Here is a 20,316-nt window from a genome sequence, read left to right on the forward strand (position 1 = left end):
ATGGCCCCTTGGACAAGGACCACTGCAGAGCGGTATGGTGTAGGTAAGTCTGTATTTCATCTTCTTCTAAGGGAGTGTGTGTGTGTGTGTGTGTGTGTGTGTGTGTGTGTGTGTGCATGCACACGCATATGGCTATGGTGTCTGATGAGGTGCAATAATAAAACAAATGCACGCTATAAATAAGAAAGAGAAACACTTCCTGCCTGACAGGATGTGAGCAGGTGCCTGTGGCCTCATTGAACACGAGAATCACCGTTGATTCAAAGTTGATCAACTGATGGAATAACAGCAAGTGATGGATGGAGAGATGTGTGTGTGTGCATGACACATTATGCAGCACATTAACACGTGTGACAATATTTGAATGGAAAGATTTATTTCGCCACAAAGTGTTGACGACACAAAGACTGTGTTTATTTTAGTGTGTGGGTTAGAAATGATCAACATAGGTTCCTGTCAGATTAACTCTATAGACAGAAATGTAGCAAGGACACAAACAATTAAGCAGAGGCTGGCTGGTCTGCAGAAGATGATGCATTGATTTATTTACTTCGATATACAGTTGTTGTAAAAGTTTTGAAGTCATTTAGAGACCGTTCCTAACATAATCGCTCTAAGAAACGGTGGTTGATCGATTGTCTCGAAGATGAACATCTTCCTGGTCTGTGTAAGACGACATGACAACACAGGAAGTGGAGATCGAAATAAAGTCTGAAGCTGCACAACTAAAAGTACACACAAAAACACAATGTTATGAAACTCTTCAGTGTTCAAAATTGTACTACTGGTTTGAAAATGTACGCGTTTATTCTGTAGGTTCCACATCTGAGTGTTCTGTAACAGACGACGTCAGTCTCATGGTGTAATTAGACAGTCTTTAGTAGCCGCTTCCTGCACTTATATAAAAGTAATTATTCAAATCCACTGATATACTTTCACATTAATCACTTTATTAATGATGTACTGTAGTGTGTAAAAAGAAACGTATGGAATAGTAAAAGTATCGCATGCCATTAAGATGAGTAACCTGGTTGCAGTTTCATTTCTTTCTTTCCATGTTTAGATGTTCACAGTTGTACTTGTACTGTAGTTTGCAAATACTTTGTACATGAATAATGAAAGAAAACCTGGAAAGAGTGATTTTTTGTTTTGTTTTGAGCTTTTCCACTTTAAGATATTGTGCTTAAATTCACATCATCAGACTGATTGGATCTGCTCAATTTTTATTTACTGCCATCAAACAACCGTCTCTCAAATGTGTCTTTTTCTAGTTAAGTGGAATTTTACGGGGAATGGAGAGAAGCAGCTTTCCTTGGAGGTGGGAGATACTGTTCACATCCAGGAAGTCTGTGATGGTAAGAGTGAAGCTTAAATATTTAATTACTTTTTTTTGCATCTATCTATCTATCTATCTATCTATCTATCTATCTATCTATCTATCTATCTATCTATCTATCTATCTATCTATCTATCTATCTATCTATCTATCTATCTATCTATCTATCTATCTATCTATCTCGGCCCGTTTTAATCCAATTTGGATTAAACATGGTTAGTTTTCTAGGGGTCAGACCTGCTGTTATACTTTAAGGTCAAGGTCACAATATGGCATATGGGTTGGTTTTAGTTTTAAAATAATATATAAAGAGTACATATACTGTATACATACAGTCACAACTGAAATAATCTTTCAATAAGTCCCAAATGCAGCTCAGTTCCTCACTGAGTCAACTCAGTTAAGTTTGTGTCGTGCTAAATCACATCATGCAGAATTGCGAGGCGTTTTTCATAGTAAGTCTGACACCTTACACTTACCTGCAATTGTTGATATAATAAATAAATAAATTCCTTAAGCGTTTTTGAGTAATGTCGCTCATATCGATAGCTGCACTACACATAATTTGCTCATAGTGTTATAATGAATGTATTATTACACTGCTGATCTACATGACTCTAGTATTTTTACTATTGGTATGATTGTATCATTTTGTCAATCGTAGCACATCATAATCGGCATTGAATCATCATAATAAAGTAATAAAATAAATAAAGGAAAATCCTACTGTTCCCCAGACACATTTAAACATTTAAATGTTGTAGTAAAGTAAGTATACAGTACCAGTGTGAAGATGGTGAGATGTTGTGCTGTCTTTCAGGATGGTACCGTGGCTACTTGTCTCGAAACAAAGCTCTACAGGTAAGTAATGCTTGACTTTGAAACGTTTTTATTCATCTTTATTCGTGTTTTCTAAGTGACCCTTTCCTCTCCAGGGAGTGTTCCCTGCCAGCTTTGTTCATCTTAAAGAAGTGGTCGTTAAAATACGAGGGTAAGGGCGAACAAAAAATCACTCCTCAGCCGTCTCCAAAACTTAACTGAAGTTGTATTTGTTGATGCAGTGATGCGTTTGTGTGCTGCAACAGAAACGAGGAGGTGGTGACGTCTGCAGAGATGCCCTTGGTGAAGGAGGTGACCACCACACTGAGGGAGTGGGGGAGCATATGGAAGCAGCTCTTTGTGGTAAAAGAGCAAAATCACTTTCGTTTTTTTTTCTCCGTGTAAGGTCAGTGTGAGTGTTTGTGTGAGTGTGACACCATTACTCTACCTGTCCAGGCAAATAAAGAGCTGCGTGTGAAGCAGGTCCAGAGACTGATGTGGGAGTTAATGGAGTGGCGTTCCCAGCTCCTGACTGGCACTCTGCCCACTGACGAATTCAAGGAGCTCAAGCAGAAAGTCACCTCCAAGATTGACTACGGCAACAAGTATGTCCACCCTGAAACTAAATCATGTGTTCACACTTTATTATGGTAACTGCTCAGAGCTTTTTCTATGAGCTGGGGTTAATGCAACCCATTTTTTAACTCTCTGATTCTCTGTTCCACTTCTTTGTTCACCTCCCATCAATCTCCCCCCGATCCGTAACTCCTCTCTCCAGGATCCTCGAGCTGGACCAGGTTGTTCGCGATGATGACGGGAACATCTTGGACCCAGAGCAGGCCAGTGTCATCAGTCTGTTCCGGGCCCACGAGGAGGCCACAGCCAAGATCAATGAGCGTATCAAAGAGGAGCAGGTACAGATGAGATAAGAGAGCAATGTGGTAGAGACAGGATTTAGGAGGAAGGGGGGGGGGTGCAGAAATGTCTCCTAGAACAAGGCGAGGAGGGTCTCATGAGTGGTTTTGAAGTCACAGTCTTAATTTGATTTACTTGTCAAGTTATTTGACGTTGCTGTGGTTTGTGGTCTGTTTGCACCAGATAAGAGATTTTTCCTGACAGAAATCCTTTCATGGGTTTTTATCAACAAAAGCTGTGTTGAACTAACTGGATTACAATATTTTATTTAGTTTTTTTTACTTTTTGATAAAAGAAAATGGTAAAGTTAAACTTATTATATAATATTTTAGTTTCCTTTCTTACAAACCAGCCATCTGGACGATGCAGTCGATGCATTTTTGAATCCAGACGGTGCTAAATGTTGCATTTTATCCTGTGAAACCCTCGTCCAAAGTTGACCTCCTAACATCCATCACGTGTCCTGCAGTCCAACATCCAGACAGACCACAGTGGGATCTCAGCACGGATCCAGTCGTCTCCCACCCACAGCCTCTACGTTTTTGTCAGGAACTTTGTCTGTCGCATTGGAGAAGACTCGGAGCTCTTCATGTCCCTCTATGACCCCATCAAACAGACCATCATCAGGTATCTCTTACCTTTAAATGTGTAGAAGTTATTCTGCTTCCTAAGTTCATCAGCATTGAGTCCATAAATCATCAAGTCAGCCTAATTTTAATTAATAAAAGAAACTACAATAGGTGTCACTCACTTACTAACTGAAACAGTAGTACATATATATGTATACCACACACAACCCTCTTCCATTCTCCTCTGTTCCCTTGTGTCGTTATCGCTCCTTGTCCTTTATTGAACCCCACTAACTTAGAACAATAATACACCAAAAATAAGATCAGTGAAAACACAAATTACAGGGCTGCACATACTGACTGACAGTGCTGTGCGGGGCTCGACGGTGCTGATGCTAAGCCCTGTCATTCACTGTCATACTGGATATATCAGGGTCTCTGCCACAGCAGCTGAGTATTAAGATAGACCTGGATCAGTCACCTCAATGCATATCCTCCACCATTTTGATTCCCTCTCAGTTTCTTGCCTTTGTCCTGATTTTTATTTTATTTTATTACTATTCTCCCACCTCATATGTGCTCGCTATTTCTTTGTGTGGTTAAATGTTAAACGACTGTGTCAGGAAGATACTGTTGTCAATAAGAGGGAAGTCATCTTTATGTAAATGGCCTTATTATTTATCTGAATCTTAAAGTCACATCTGCAAACTGCACACTCTGAATGCCAAAGAAAGCCAATAGACGAAGGTTTATCTGGACCAAACATGCACGGCCTCCTGAATTGGTCAAAGATCATGTTTCTATTTTTGTAATTCACCATAATTCTTGTGCATAGAAATATGTGCGCGCCCCCAAAAAGCTCAAATACAGGGAATATTCAGAATTGTATCACAAATCTTGCATGGCTGCAATATTTACAGGTGGCAAAAGTATTCCCATTCTTCACTTAAGCAGAAGTACATACTTGTGTGAAAAAATACTTCTTTACTCAAGTAAAGACCAGTATGTACAGGCTTTGATAATTTTGACAATTTGGCATAATAGAAATCGTCCTCAGTACACGTAATAAGACAGTTTTTTCCCCCTCGTGTGTATTACAACCAATATAATGATCCTGTTTAGAATATAAGGAGTTTATGGATGTATGTGTTCAAATGAATGATTTTGCAAAATCTACCCAAGTATAGTAAATGTGTGTACTTGAAAATATCTTTAACCCTTTGACCCTTTCACACAGTGAGAATTACTTGGTTCGCTGGGGCAGCAAAGGATTCCCTAAGGAAATTGATATGCTCAACAATCTGAAAGTTGTCTTTACAGTAAGTGACCACAGGAGAGCGCTGTCACACTGTTCAGTAGATCGTCCACACAGAATATTCATTGTATATGAATGAAATCACGTATTGAAATCACCTACTCTACTACTATTTAATTTTTATAGCCACTTCCTACTGTGTGCTTCTTTTTTTATTCTACTCCCTCCTCATATTCTCTGTGTCTGTGGTTGCCAGGACTTGGGAAACAAGGATCTGAACAGGGAGAAGATTTATCTGATCTGTCAGATAGTCAGAGTGGGCAAGATGGACCTGAAAGAGACGCACAAGAAGTGCACTCAGGGCCTGAGGCGTCCGTTCGGGGTGGCAGGTACTTGAACACAAACCGGTATAATTGTTTTTGTTTTCGGGAAGTGCAGCTGTAGTTGTCAAGTTGACAAGTATTTACTGTAGATAAAACACCAAGTTGCTGTTGAGGTTGCTCTTTCTCATCTTTTATTTATTAATATAATTTTTATTTTTCTCTCTGAAAGCCGCAGTGCATCCAGAGATATGGAAAAGCTGGTTTGTCTCCATTTATTGTTAAATATCACCTGTGTAAACTTGAGTAGCTTCATTCTTTTCTTTTGCTTCACAAAGGTTAGAGTACATTTGCCCCATTTGTGTTGCTTATATATGCACCCAGCCATATTTTATTCTAACAAAACTGCATTTGATGTGATCAACCTTTTTTTCTCCCCTAGGTTCAGAGTCCTCGTGAAATCTCTGAGTCTGTCACTGTTGACTGATGTGAATCCACAGCAGGAGTTACTGTATCATACGATTCCTTCAGATTTCTTTTTCCTCACAGACGCATTTGTTTTCTCTTCTTGGCAGTGATGGACATCAGTGATATCATCAAGGGGAAGATTGAGTGCGATGAAGAGAAGCAGTTTTTCATCCCCTTCTTCCCGTACGTTCTATTATAGCGCTATAAAAAGTTTTCAAAGGCACACGCACATCACATTTTAATACACGCAGGACAAAAATGACAAAAAAGCAGAAATGTGTTGCTCCCAGAAAAACGTCTTAATTTAGAATTGGGGCCCAGTAATAACAGTGTATTTTCTTCTTGACCTTGACCTCCCCCATAAGAAGCATGTGTGAAAGTGTCATCATTGTATGATTATTTTTTATTTTTTTATTACATGATGAAAGCATATGAGGGGCCGTGTAGGCCATAATTCCTTTTTTACCTCTCGCATACACAATTTTACCTCACACATTCACAATTGTACCTCTCACATACAATTGTTTTTACCTCTCACATACTCTCTTTTACTTTGAACATACACAATTTAACCTCTCACATTCACAATTTTACCTCTCACATGTAATGTGTAAAAAATGTAATGTGAGAGCTAAAAAAAATGTATGTGAAAGGTAAAATTGTGAATGTTAGAGGTAAAATTGTGTATGTGTGAGGTAAAATAGTGAATGTGTGAGGTAAAATTGTGTATGTGAGAGGTAAAAAAAAGGAATTATGGCCTACACGGCCCCTCATAAAAGCACGTCTGCGTGTTTCAAGTGTGTTTGTGGCGTTTGTTTGTCTCCAGGGTGGCCGCGGAGAACGACTACCTTCACACCTTGCTGAACAAAGTGACCGCGTCACGAGGAGACAGCGGTGGCCAAGGTACCGCTTTGCACTTAGCTCCGTTTCCCGCTGTGAAAAACCACGGAGCTGCTCCGTCAGATTGAGTGATCCTTGTGTGCACTAAAAGTTTCCAAATCTTACTGCAGTTGCTTGTGTGCCCATTTAAAATGGCAATTTCTCAATGTATCCTTACCACCTTCTCTCTCTTCTACGTCTAAGAATGACGGCCATTATCTTGACGGATAGCGTTCGCCCTTGAGCCCAGTAGTTTCCGTATTACTTGCCCTTTATTTCTCCCTCGCCAGCCTCTGGTTCTGCTGGCCACCCCCCCCACCCCTCACATGGTTTATAGCTGACTTTGACAGCCCCTCTAGTTGATACTTTCTTGTTCCACATGAAGTCACCCCAAATGCAGGACCCAGACAAATAAATATGGAAGGAGAACCTCAGGCCATCAGATGTCTGTTCTCAACATTACTCACCCTTAATCTCCCCTTCCCTCTCACTTTGAGATTCCTCTGCTCCAAAACACACACATGCACGAGCCCACATTCACTTTTCCCTGGGGCTTTATATTTAGCCTTGAAAATGTGGCTTTGTGACATAGTTTAGATTTCCCTCCCAACTATTTCCTTAAAATAACTGCGCTCCTTCCTATTTTTGCTTTCACACATAATTTCTCAGTAAGGGCCTGTATTTCTACATTTTTCATCCACTACAATAATAACTTCATCTCGTCTGTCTCTTTCCCCTCGTCTATTTTACGTTTGCTTTCAGTAGCCCGTAAACAAATTGTATACCGTTAGTTATGGTTCAGTCATTTCCGAGAGATGAACACAAAGTGAATCTCGCATAAAGTCGGGAATTTTATCAAGCTTAAGTAGAGTTTTTGTGGTCCCTCAAAAAGACTCTGAATTCTGTTTTATTAGTAGCAGCCTTTAAATTTGTCAATCATTAATTTGTTTTTGATTTATATTTTACTTACTTGCAGGGAGGGATGAACATTTGGTTCTGAATCCATTATTTAAGAACAACTTGTAGCACTTGTTTTTGTAAGTAAATGTTTTTATATCTGTGAAAAGCTAGTCAGATTTAAAGGTCCCATATTATTCCCTATTTCTCCAAGTAAAACAAAATTTAAAGGACAGGAAAAATCAGCCACAGAGGCTACTGGGAGCTAACAGCAGTTAGCATTTGGAAAAGTGATCATTTGCAGGCTCTAGCAGGCGCACATTGCTGTCATGTATTCACTGGACAGATAAAACCTCTGAGGCTGGAAGTTTGTGTAGAACTCTGTGCTGCACTGTGGAGCCAAGAATAGACTTACAGTTTTCGGATACCGTTGCCCTCGCCAGCACTCTCATGTTTCTTACGGACAAAGCGGAGCTCCGCAATACAACAATTCCAGGAATTTAGCGCATTACGACGTCCCAATGAGTGCTGAAGTCAACATCGCTTGTTTTATCTCCTGTACTTAGACCGAGGAGGACCACAGTCATCTTTTTTCACACTTTGCCGACTGATTGGACCTCCAGAGTTCCAAATATAAATGATTAAAAAGTAGATTTAGCATAATATGGGACAAGTCACTGTTTTAATATGAAAAGGATATTCATAAAGGTTCAGGATCAGCTTTTATGTATCAGCATCTGTTTTATAGGTAGTAACGTGGAACTTCTGAGAACAGTCATTTGCTATTGAATTAAAGTGACTTCTTCCTTCTCTATCCTCGCTTCTTCTCAAGGTCTGTGGGTGACCATGAAGCCTCTGGTTGGGGACATCGTTCAGATCCGTAAAGAGTATCCTCACCTGGTCGACCGCAGCACCGTGGTGGCTCGCAAGCTCGGCTTCCCCGAGATCATCATGCCGGGAGACGTTCGCAATGACATCTACCTGACCTTACAGGGCGGTGACTTTGACAAGTACAACAAGACGACGCAGAAAAACGTGGAAGTCATCATGTGGGTCTGTGATGAGGAGGGCAAGGTCATACAGGTGAGCAGCGGCCTGAGGAAGATGCTTATTGGTGTGTTTGAACAGGATAACGATTGATGTCAAACAGGGAGTGCTGTGCTATGTGTGTGTTCGTGTGTGTTGCTTGGATTGTGTTTAAGATATCGAGGTGATGAGCAAGCGCAACACTGATCAAACTCTCAGTCACAGGGACACGGAGATGTGGTTTTTATCCCAGGATGAAAATCCATTGTCGGGTCAAGTGGACATACACACAAACATAAATCTTTCTTAACATAAAGCTTCTTTTTTTTTCTCTCTCGTAGAACTCCATCTGTCTGGGAGCAGGGGATAAGGCGGTCAGTGAGTACAGATCTGTCATCTACTACCAAATCAAGCAGCCCCGCTGGATGGAAACCTTTAAGGTGTGTGTGTGTGTGTTTTTCATTGTATCCCCCCCAATACGAGACACTTTAAGATGTTTGATTTCATTTAGAGTATGCATCCCTCATTTTACCCCTTGGTAATTTATGGGACGCATCAAAAAGGTGTAGATCAACTGTTTTATATTCTGGAATAACACGCGCTGTCCTCCAGGTGGCAGTCCCTCTGGAAGAGATGCATAAAATTCATTTGCGCTTCATGTTCAGACACCGCTCTTCACAGGAGTGTGAGTATCAGCCTCTCCTTCCTCTTGCTTCTCTGTTCCTCTCCATATACATCTGCACTCACAACGCTCTTCTTCCTCTTCCTCTTCCTCCTCCTCCTATATAAAACGTGACCCAGCGTCCAGTTTGGAAGTGACCCAAAGCATCGTTACACACAGTTAATCACACAAATCCTCAGACTTTATTCCACCATGCCTAAACTCCTTACTTTTTTATATCTATGCCCCTCTCTTCCTCTCTTCCTCCCTCGCTCTGTTTACACATCTGTCTCCCTTTATCTTCAGCCAAGGACAAGAGTGAGAAGAACTTTGCCATGGCCTTTGTGCGCCTGATGAAAGAAGATGGCACAGTTCTACAGGACGGGATGCATGACCTTGTCGTCTTCAAGGTGAGAAACAGAAATTACAGAAAGATGAAATTATCCAAAAGCAACCATCAAACATTCCAAATCTTAACTTCCTTTAACCTCAGTTTTGCAGAATGACTATATCAGGCGACAGTATCGCAAATCACAGCAATAAGATTCTCACGTAGATGAGATGAGTTATAGACAAAGCATACACAGTCATGCTTTTACGACGAGAAAGGGTCACAGCTCATTATTTTTTTTTTCTGCAAATGTGATTTATTTTTTAAATAGATGGTCACATAAAAGTGAGAAATCTGCTGGTTATACGACACAGTCAGGCAGGTTTAGAGATTATTGAAATTCATAGCGAGTCGTGAATGACTGGGACTATTGTTGGACCAAGGCTGACTTTCATTTCCCAGATGTTTCTGTTCCTTTCCCCCTTTTATTTAGTGAATAACAGAGTTTATAAATCACTGACCTAAATGTATAGTAAGTCTGGATGGAAGATTATGGCCACCCAGATAGGCTGAATGCTGCCAAATTGATTTCCCTCCAAATGAGCCAGAGCTAAATTTATATAATAATAAATCCCTTATTGATTAAATGCCAAACACAATGAAGATTAATTACTCGCGATTCACTCAAAGACCAAATGGATGGGTCTCCCTGTGCCCTTTTCTCGATTATCTCTCATTATCCCTGCGTTGCTCTTGATCCCTGTGCCACTCGTGGCTTCAATCTCTTCGTCCCTGCTTTGTCGCCCAATTTCTCATTACTCTGCAGTCGTGTGGCATTAAAGAGGGCGGAGGTGAGGTTACACTCGTTTGAATCTGTCACCTGAAGAGTCTGTATTCTATTTTATTTGTAGAAGAACGTGCGGCAGTACATGTCACACAAACAAAGTGAAGAAGCAATAATACCGTGCCTTTCATTGTATGTATTCATCCCTTTTCATCACTTGGTATCCCTGAAATGCTGACTTTTCTTGGCTCTACTATTTTTATATTCAATAGTTTATAAACCACAGTTGGGTCAGGGAAAAGTAAATAAGGCCTCACTCGTGATCACTGTATTATTATTGCACTGCTGCACTGCAGGTTTCCTTCAAGACTGGCCTCATAAATCATTCCGTGTTTGGAGAGACTTTTGCTTCCACATTTGCATATTTCTCGTCCCACTTTGCTAAAGTCTGACACTCTGTGCTGTCATTAATGAAGCTGTAGCTTTACTTTTGCATCATCGTCACTGGTGGCTTTTCAAACTGACACTTTCTCTTTTTTTCCTCTTCTTGCAGGGTGACAGCAAGCGCATGGAAGATGTCAGCTCGTACTTGTCATTGCCCTCGACCCGCCACCATCACGGCGACGGCCATAGGATGGCAGCACTGAGCCGCAGCTCCAGTAACGTGTCGGGGAGTGGAGGAGGCCTGTCCGTCAGCTCCAGAGACAGCTTCTGTATCTCCACCCTGGTCTGCTCCACCAAACTCACACAGAATGGTAGGTGTGTGTGTGTGTGTGTGTGTGTCCTCCACAGTAGCCCTCATGGAGACAAAAACCTGGTCCTAATGAGGCAGAACCTCATTTCTGAGGGAACAGGTTAAGTTCAGGGGTAATATTTGATTTATAGTTGGGTTAAAGTTAGGATTAGGTTAGGATTGGGTATGGTAAAGGCTTTGTTTAGGTTGTCCAAAAGAATGTAAATCAGGGCAGTGTTCTGAGAAGAATAGCTCAGTAGCAGGTGTTCATGTTTCTATATTGTGTTGACAATAAGCTGCTCTCGACACTCGACTCTCTTTTTCACAAGCACATACTCCTGTAAAAGCAAAAGCTGAAGAAAGTTTAGGCTTACGAGGAGGCGGATATTGAACCCGACACGTCAAAAAAACAGATTTCCCTTCAACAAAGTAATAAGTGGAGGCAGAAACCATGAATCACTGAGCTAGCTGTAAAAACGCAGCACAGATGCAGTGCTCAGGAGGTCTCTTAAAGCTGGAAAGCACTTCTGGTCCAGTGTAAACTGCATATTGTGTCATCATATCTTTGGCTGTATGGTTTAGACACAAGACATCACCACAATAAAGCAGGAGAAAAGTTGGTGCAATACAGGAAACTTTTTTTTTTTATCGTAGTGGCAGGATCAACTTTGTCTTCAAAAATACTGCCAAAGAACTTTGAATATTGTAAAGTAGTGCTTCTACTTAGCCACCTGACATTTGTGTCCTGGTGCTTTTTACTCGCACGCATTAAAAGTAATGACCTTGCCAAGAGTGCAGTCATTTCTACAATGTGGCACACAGCTGCGCCCAAGGTAATGGGACCAATAAAAACCCTCATCACATGCAAATAAACACAAACCTTTTTTTTTTGTTATAAATAAGAATAAACTGAGCAGGCTCACCACACTGTATTCCGATATTCTGACCTCACTTACCACTTGTGGTGTGTTGCTTTAACACGCAGGTCAATGGGAGTGGGCAGGAACCAAGTAGGCAGGTTATAAAGTTACATTGCGTATGTGAAATGAATGCATTAAAGCTCACATAGAGTGGTCCTGTTGCACATATATGTTAGTTATGGAGGTCTACTTACATACATTAACTTGTTTTTATATTCAAAAACTTTCTAGTTGCTGTAAATGAGTCGATAGAAATCTCTACTTACTGACGCTTTCTTCAGCCGCGGTATTTCAGACATAAATCTCACACCCAGAAGACAGACTGTGTTGTGATTGGCCAGCCAGCGTAGAGCTTTCCCAACTGTCTTGTGATTGGCCAATACCCGGAAGTGACATAATTTGCACACCAGCTCTCAGAAGCGCAGCTCCCCCCTCTGGAACGGTGGATGTACTGCTACTCATTATCAAAACATTGTTTTAACAATGTTTAAAAATAGCTTCTTCACAACTCCCCGCCGCAGTCCCTTTTTCGCCTTTGACCCAGAGTCAGACCCAGAGTCAGAAGACACTGTCGCTCGTGAAACACCTCCACAACCGACGTTATTCTTCTTCTGCGGTTCAATGTACGCAACCGGATGTGCCCGGACTAGTGCCCGGAGCAGGAGGATCTGTTCAGGACAACCTCTGTTTACGTAATCAGAGGTTTTTTTTTCAGAGATCTCTCAGAGAACTGTTTGTTTTGAACCTTCAGGGCTTCATAAACGAGGTAATACACGCAGATGCACACCAAAAAGCAGCGTTAATTGGAACTTCCGGTCTAGGTCCGCTTTAAAGCTGTGCCTGCGTCACCAAACATGGCCCACCATGACAGAGACGGGAACCAACGATCAAGGTTAAGCATGGCCCAGCACCTTCTCATAAGGAGAACATGTTCATTTTAGGTTTAAGGTTAAACGTTGTGTCAGGATGACAATAGTTAAGAAGTCAAGAAGGTTATGGCAGCTTAGTGTTACGGAGACATAGAGCTAATTAATAGTGGGTCAAATAATTTAATTAATTAGGTTAATGTAACATGAACTATGAACGTGTGTGTGTGAGAGCCATGGGATAGTTGGCTAAATGATGATGAACCATTTGTTTTACTAGTAGGGAGTGGCGTCATTTTGTCCTACACACCCTGGCAGGCAGCCACACACACACACACACACACACACACACACACACACACACACACACACACACACACACACACACACACACACACACACACACACACACACACACACACACACACACACTGCAGACACCAAGGTGCATCAGACACAGGTTCAGTGCAACAGCTGTTGGCGAGAAAGCCAGTCCATCATTATGATGAACGTGGTCCTGTGGTATTAATCGGCTCTGTATCACAAAACAGGCACAAAACATACAGAGGAGGTTTGCAGCAGGTAAACTCTGTTGTCGAGCTATTTGTTGTTGGTTTAGCTGCTTGTCTTGGATTAGCGACATTACCGCACTTGGCAGAGCTACAGAGAAATCGGCCCCCATGATCAACCGCATCAGAATGAATGTGAGAAACGTATTTGAAAGATGAGCCGAGTCTCACGAACCACGGTGACACAACACTAGTGGTTAAGATGCTTCATTGCTGTTATTAGTTGGACTTGAACTTGGAAAGCGCAGAATAAAATATACATTTTTAATGAGGACTTCAGCTAAATGCAGACTTCATTAGTGGTTATTCTACCAATTTGGAAAAAGAGAGAAGTTTTTTGGCACAAAAAAGAAGTTTCCCAGAATCTCTGTTGACGTTACTTTGTTACCCAAGATATTCCCTCTTAAGAAAGACAGATGTGTCCATAGTAGAGTGATTTAATGTCGTTCCTATACATGTCTCCTCTGCAGTGGGTCTTCTGGGGCTGCTTAAGTGGAGGACCCGGCCTGAACTCCTCAGAGAAAACCTGGAGAAACTCAAAATTATTGATGGAGAAGAGGTGGTCAAGGTCAGTTTGTGTATCAAATACACACAAACTGTGTTTTGTGTTACTTGTGTATATATACGAACGAGCAGACTGGAACGTTGTGTGATCTCCCTTTTTTTCTTTTATATGTGTTTAGTTTCTGCAAGACACTCTCGATGCCTTGTTCAACATCATGATGGAGCACTCTCAGACTGATGACTATGACATTCTCGTGTTTGATGCCTTGGTGAGTTTACCCCAGAAATGCTCACGTATCCAACTATACTTGTGATATCAACTGAAGCAGATATTTTTTTTGACACGTGGTCTCTTGGTGACACCTACATGTCTGCATCTATCTGATCTGTACATCTTGTTGTACATAAATTCTAATAGGCATTGTTGAGGTCTACTGTGGTGTAAACACAAAACCTTCTGTCTTTCTGTTTCTCTTTTTTTTTGTGTTGCCAGATACACATCATCGGTTTGATCGCCGACAGAAAGTTCCAGCACTTCAACACGGTGTTGGAGGCCTACATCAAGCAGCATTTTAGCGCCACACTGGCTTACAAGTAGGTTATTTTCTGGATTGTAAGGTTCTCCCTTTTAGCGCCCAGTGGAGCATGTGTTTCCTGTGATCTTGAATGCAACAATTATTATAATATATACAGTATACCTTGCAATAGATCTTATATCGACCCCCAAGTCGGTTTCTTTGTAGTTGTAGACAAAGGCATCCTTTGATTTGACAAACCATCTTACAGACACCAGACATGACGCATGTAATAAAACATTCACTAATCAAGAACAGAATCACTGGACCAATACTAGGACAAATAAACCTGACAAGGATAAAAACTTGTGTTGTGGAATGGCCGCTGAATCGGTGCTCTTTTTTTTTATATTGATTTGTTTTACATCTCAGTACTCTCAACCTCTGCCCAGAGCAAAGAAGCTCAAATTTCATGAGCGTAGAGGATTCCAGCCACTGTTTGCTAACTGCTCCAGCTGTCTGGAATATAGGGTTTCTGTGTTGAGCTGAGGCTCACCAATCAGCTGACTAAACAACTTGACAGTCCTGGTAAGAGGATTTCTCTTCTTTGGAGAAAAGTTTCCAAGCCGAAGGATCAAACAAAAAAATATGATGCAATGATAAAAGCCAGTAAATCTAAGAAAATAATAAAAAATAAAAAACCTGCACATAGGCAATACAGCTTTGTGCCAAACACAGATGAGTCTGTTTAGACTGAAAAAAAAGGAGTTTGATCTTTATTAGTGCTCCAAAATGCAAATGTTAATGACCGGACAAGGCAAGGACAAGCTCTCTATTGAATCTGCTGCAGCAGATGATCAATTCAACTTTCCCAGCTTATACAGTTAATTAATGTCAAATCAACTTACTGTGAGCTCAATAAAAATGCAGAAACAGATTGATTTAAGCTTGACCTGAGATAAACTTCAGAACCTTGTTCCACCTCGCTTCAATAAACATACACAACCAGTGTGTATGGAGTACATCAGCAACGTCAGGATATTTATGTTGTGCTTATTTGGAATGTGCTTATTTTAAATGAGACAAGTGTCAATTTGATATTTCAATAATTATGAAGTATCTTGTCAGAGTATAATCTAGATCCCCAGAGAAGTGCAGCATCAGATGTCCGTGTGTGTGTGTGTGTGTGTGTGTGGTCGTCAGCTTTGCACACACACAGTCGATGTTATGAAAGCGTCGAACCTATAATGTATTCAAATATCGTCGGGAAGATTTAATGCTAGGTGAATAAATAATTACGCAACTGCGTCCAGATGCCGCTTGGACGTCACCGCGTGTCACATTTCCACCGCTCGACTGAAACGGATTACAGAATGTGTTTTTACTGTTCTCTCTGTTAGCCAGAGCTTTAATGCTGCCTCTCTCTGGGATAACAGCGAAAGCACTCAGGCAAGCCCCCAAATACTTCTTGCTGCCTCTTCGTCTTTGTTAATTCACTTCACTTTAATTCAACGGGCACCAGAGAGAAAACGTTTGTTTGTGTTGGGCAAAGCTTTTGTTCAGAAAATTAAAAAAAACATCTCTGCCTCCCCCCTGCTCTTTATTCCCCCTGCATTTCTTGCCTCTCCTCTCTCTGTTTTCTTATTCCCAATTATCCGTGCCACTCTCCACCTCCTGTAACCACTTTACTCTTTTCCTGTCTTTTCCTCCCTCTGCTCCATATTCATCCGTCTCCTCATCATCCCTCCACCCCCACTTCCAGGGTCACTGCAGCTTTCCCGCCTGTCAGCAGTGAAGCCGTTATGTAAACCCCTCCTAACACCCTCTGACTACATTTTAATGCCCTATCGCTTGCACTTAAAAGGAACAAAGTGCTAACTTTTAAGCCGTGCACCAAAACAAAGCAAGACCAAACGGCAATAATAATATTTTAAAGATGGCCCAGATAGCGCGGGATACCAGATTAAAGTTAACTTTTATGCGACTGTTTATTGTTTAAGAGGATTGGGTTGTTTTAAACCAGTTGCCATTTCACAGAAGTGGAGTCATTACTAATTCTAATGTCTTAACTAAAATCTTTTTCAGCCCTGTATGCCGCTAAGATAATGTGGGATGAGACCGCTTAGAAGCTAGTGGCTCATAAACTAAGACTGATTTGCCGCTCGGTGCCACCCACACCTCTCTACGACTCCTTGAACACACACAAGAATGTGTTCTGTAAAGTCATATGTGGCGTCTGTAAGCGTCAACAAGATCTAAATCTGTAAAATGTGTCAAAGTTACATCTGTTGAAGTGTGAAATATTTCTTTCCTATTTTTTTTATTTTTTATTTTTTGTCCCACTTCCACCTTCCTGTCATGCTTTCCCTCTCTCCTCTTTCCACTCGCACTCATTTGTGCACTCTTCGTGCTCTATGGAAGGGGAAAAAGCATGGAGTTGTAAAAAGTGACTGAAAAAAAAGTGACCCTCTCTCTTTTCTCCGCACCGTTCTCTCTCAGAAAGCTGATGTCGGTGTTGAAGAGGTATCTGGATGTGTCCAGTCGAGGGGAACAGTGTGAGCCCATCCTCCGGACCCTCAAAGCCCTCGAGTACATCTTCAAGTTCATCGTCCGCTCGCGCAGGCTCTACTCCCAGTGAGTGTTTGTGCAGCGCACCGTGAACTTATGATGATAATGACTGCACGCACACACACACGCACGCACACACACACACGCACACACACACGCACGCACGCGCAGATGCCCAGTCAGACTGCCTTGCTGGAGTAACTGTTTCTGACAGCTCTGTGAGACATTAGGCTGCTGATTGCAGCACTAATGTTGCTAATAAGCCTTGATGATGAAGTGCAGTGTCCAAACGAGAGCTAATGACAGGGCAGAGCTGCTGAATGGGCAGCTGACGATACGCCACATTCACATTCCTGCAGGAGAGACTCGTTTGACACCCACTGTCCCCGAGGCGAGAGCTGCACCATATGACAGCGTGTAAACAGCGTGCATGGCTGCAGAGAAGGCTGTAGATGCTGACGGATCAGAAACATAATTCGTAATTGTGTTATGCTGAGGCACACTTGTCCCTCTGTGTGTGTGTGTGTGTTAGGTGTGTGTGTGGTAACAGAGGGAGCCTGTGTTTGGATGCTTGTATCTGCATATTTATCTTTACAAGTTCACATATAGACTGTACACTATATGTCTTTTACGCCACGTGCATTGCCACTCCGCTGCTCCTGAGCTTCAACCCCCTGGGTATTTCAGAGCCGATAAATCTCCCTCTCTCTTTCCGTCTCCTCCTCCATCTGTTGAAGCCCAACCACCTGCAGCTGAAAACTTCCTCCTCCATCCAAAGTTTTATCCCGTTACATTTCTCCTCTTCTAACCTTGTCATTGCGAGAGAGAATCAGGTATTCAAGGGCAACACCGGGTACACTGTAGGTGCATCTGCAAGACTCCATCATCATCAGGATGAGCAGACATTAATAATTAAGTAGGCAGCATTGAAGATTTATTAGCTTGTCAAACTCACTTCGTGCTTGTGCAAAGCCGGAGTGCAGGAGCGTGAAATGTTGACTTATGTAAATATGTATAGGTATACTAGATTTTGTTCTTTACTTCACCTTCTTTTTGTCCTTCACACCCTATAGCGTTCAACACTTCCCTGTGGTCTAGTTCATCATCCGTCTGTGTGTCTTTTTTTTCCTTCCCTCGAGCGCTTTCTGTGTTCTCCTTTGTGCCGTCCCCTCTTCATCTTCAAATTTCACCTTGTTCTTTCTCCCTTTCACACCCTTTTTCATGTGTCTTTCCTCATTAAAGTGTAGCTAGGATGTAATTCTGAGATCTGTTTCACATTTTTGGATCATTTCTAATGAGAGAAAGACAGGATCTTACTGTTAATACAAGCACGTTTTCAAATGATTGGGAAATAAAGTTCACGATGACCTTTATCACGCGCAGAATTGAGAACACGGTGACACATTATTTAATAAATTATGTCCATCAGAGACCAAAAATATCTACCTTTGAGACCAAATTCTGGTGCCTTCCAGTCATTTCACAATTACACTGATTTGCCCTAAATATCTATAATGTTTGTTAGCCAGCCTTGATAAGTAATGTTGTGTCTCATCACTGCATCACTCATTTGCTTGTTCACATGTGGTAAAATTCTGTGTCGTAAATAACTTTTCATTGATTGAACCGGGGGAACTGATATTATAAATCACAAGTATGAGACATTTCTGACTGATTCAGCCCCGACAGGGGTTTCATAATTCATGGGTGGACATATATAATGTTCTCTCTTTTTTTTTCTCATAAACAACAACAACATCATGCTGAGCTGTCCCCTCCCTCCTACTCAGTATGACTCCCCTCTCTCTGCCCTGCTGATCATCTTCCTCTCATCCCTCCCTCCCTCATCTCCATCTGTCTCCAGTATCAGTTGACCGAGCTACGATGATACTGTTTCCTGTTGTACTTGGGGATATTTTAGAGCCTGTGTGTCGAGATAAGTTTCAGCAGCAATGGTCATTTCAACCACTGACCCAAAAATCCACTTTTTTTTTTATACGGCTTTTGTCCCTAATTTTAAAAGCCTGCTCTAATTAACTGCTCTTTAGTACAAAATCTGTCCCCCAAAGTCCTCTCTCTCTCTCTCTCTCTCTCTCTCTCTCTCTCTCTCTCTCTCTCTCTCTCTCTCTCTCTCTCTCTCTCTCTCTCTCTCTCACACACACACATTAATGCAGTGAGGGGGCTGGCAGATTAAGTAGGACAATGCATCTGTGATCATAACTGTATTCTGCAAAGAGCCCCAGTGATAATACCGCTGTGTGTTAGTGCCTAATCCCTTCCCCCACACATGCTAAATTTGCTGTGTGCCACATGCTAATCCTTCCCTCTTGCACTTATTACTTCTATTGTAATTAACAGCTGCACAACTGAATCACATAGAGATGGGGGAGGAAGATGGGGGGGGGGTGAAGGATGAGAGAAAAGTTCAGAGGAGTGGTGGTGGAGGAGGAGGAGGTTGAACTGGTGTGAGTGTTGGCGTGTGATGAGAATAACAGCAGCGAAGAAACCAAGTATTTTGGAATAACTGTGATCACAGCAGCCATTGACGATCAGTGATTAGCGTTACACTTCCTCGTCATGGAAACAGTGCAGCGGTTTGGTTGCGTCACTGCGATTAAATGCAGTGAATTACAGGAGTGCACTTCACAGCTCTGCAATCACTTCATAGTCTTGTAGGTCGACACGCACAATGTACTGACTGACTTTGGGGTCAAAGTAGCATGTAGGAGCTTTAAGATGAGTCATATTGTGGAGAGCTGCTACTGATGTGCTGCAAAAACAAGAAGGTTTTTTTGTTTTTCTTTTGAATTTCACTTGTTGCTGGATTACTCCAGTTTAAAGTGTGACAGAAAAACCAAATGGATAAATCTGTATCCCAGTATTTTCAGGTAAAAATAAATATAAAGTGTTTAAAAGCAGGCAAATGGAGAATAAAAATAACTGGTCATGGGCACATATCTGTTGTGGAGTTGCAATATGTTCTTCAAATTCTATTATGTGTTATCACATACAATCCCACTAAATCCTATTAAAAAAAAGAAATCATCCCAAAAACAAGTTCCTATGTAAGACATGCATGAAAAAGTGCATGGGTTATGTATTCAGAGATACAGTAATCATTATTTTTCTTATTTGTTTTTTTCTAATCTTTCAGATTGTGTTTTGCTTTCTTTATCTCATTTCCGTCTCACCAACAATTTCACGTCAGTTTTTCCTGACAACCATCTTGTGTCTTTGGTTTCTCTAATAATTTTCTTCTCGTGTTGACTATCATTTCCTCCCGTTTTCACAGGCTGTACGAGGGGAAAGAGCAGGCAGAGTTTGAGGAGTCGCTGAGGAGGCTTTTTGAGTCCATCAACAGCCTCATGAAAACTGACTACA

The 20,316-nt window shown here is 41.5% G+C and overlaps 1 protein-coding gene across 1 annotated transcript in view; it reads left to right on the forward strand.

The window, feature by feature from the left end:
• The window catches only part of dock2 (dedicator of cytokinesis 2), a gene marked incomplete at its 5' end in the record, with an annotated part of 92,809 nt that continues 72,493 nt past the window's right edge, over positions 1-20,316 (forward strand). Inside the window, 22 exons of the mRNA XM_083890627.1 lie at positions 1-43; positions 1,272-1,355; positions 2,157-2,197; positions 2,272-2,327; positions 2,422-2,518; positions 2,612-2,760; positions 2,934-3,069; positions 3,540-3,697; positions 4,877-4,958; positions 5,151-5,283; positions 5,790-5,865; positions 6,509-6,585; positions 8,291-8,541; positions 8,826-8,924; positions 9,097-9,169; positions 9,452-9,555; positions 10,814-11,015; positions 13,819-13,916; positions 14,032-14,121; positions 14,346-14,446; positions 16,867-17,001; positions 20,228-20,316. The exon at positions 20,228-20,316 is cut by the window's right edge and continues 20 nt beyond it. Of these exons, the coding sequence (XP_083746753.1) occupies positions 1-43; positions 1,272-1,355; positions 2,157-2,197; positions 2,272-2,327; positions 2,422-2,518; positions 2,612-2,760; positions 2,934-3,069; positions 3,540-3,697; positions 4,877-4,958; positions 5,151-5,283; positions 5,790-5,865; positions 6,509-6,585; positions 8,291-8,541; positions 8,826-8,924; positions 9,097-9,169; positions 9,452-9,555; positions 10,814-11,015; positions 13,819-13,916; positions 14,032-14,121; positions 14,346-14,446; positions 16,867-17,001; positions 20,228-20,316 (2,374 nt within the window). The remainder of the gene's footprint in view (positions 44-1,271; positions 1,356-2,156; positions 2,198-2,271; positions 2,328-2,421; positions 2,519-2,611; positions 2,761-2,933; positions 3,070-3,539; positions 3,698-4,876; positions 4,959-5,150; positions 5,284-5,789; positions 5,866-6,508; positions 6,586-8,290; positions 8,542-8,825; positions 8,925-9,096; positions 9,170-9,451; positions 9,556-10,813; positions 11,016-13,818; positions 13,917-14,031; positions 14,122-14,345; positions 14,447-16,866; positions 17,002-20,227) is intronic.

This window comes from Microchirus variegatus (genome assembly GCF_963457635.1).
Source record: "Microchirus variegatus genome assembly, chromosome: 6".
Taxonomy (NCBI): domain Eukaryota; kingdom Metazoa; phylum Chordata; class Actinopteri; order Pleuronectiformes; family Soleidae; genus Microchirus; species Microchirus variegatus.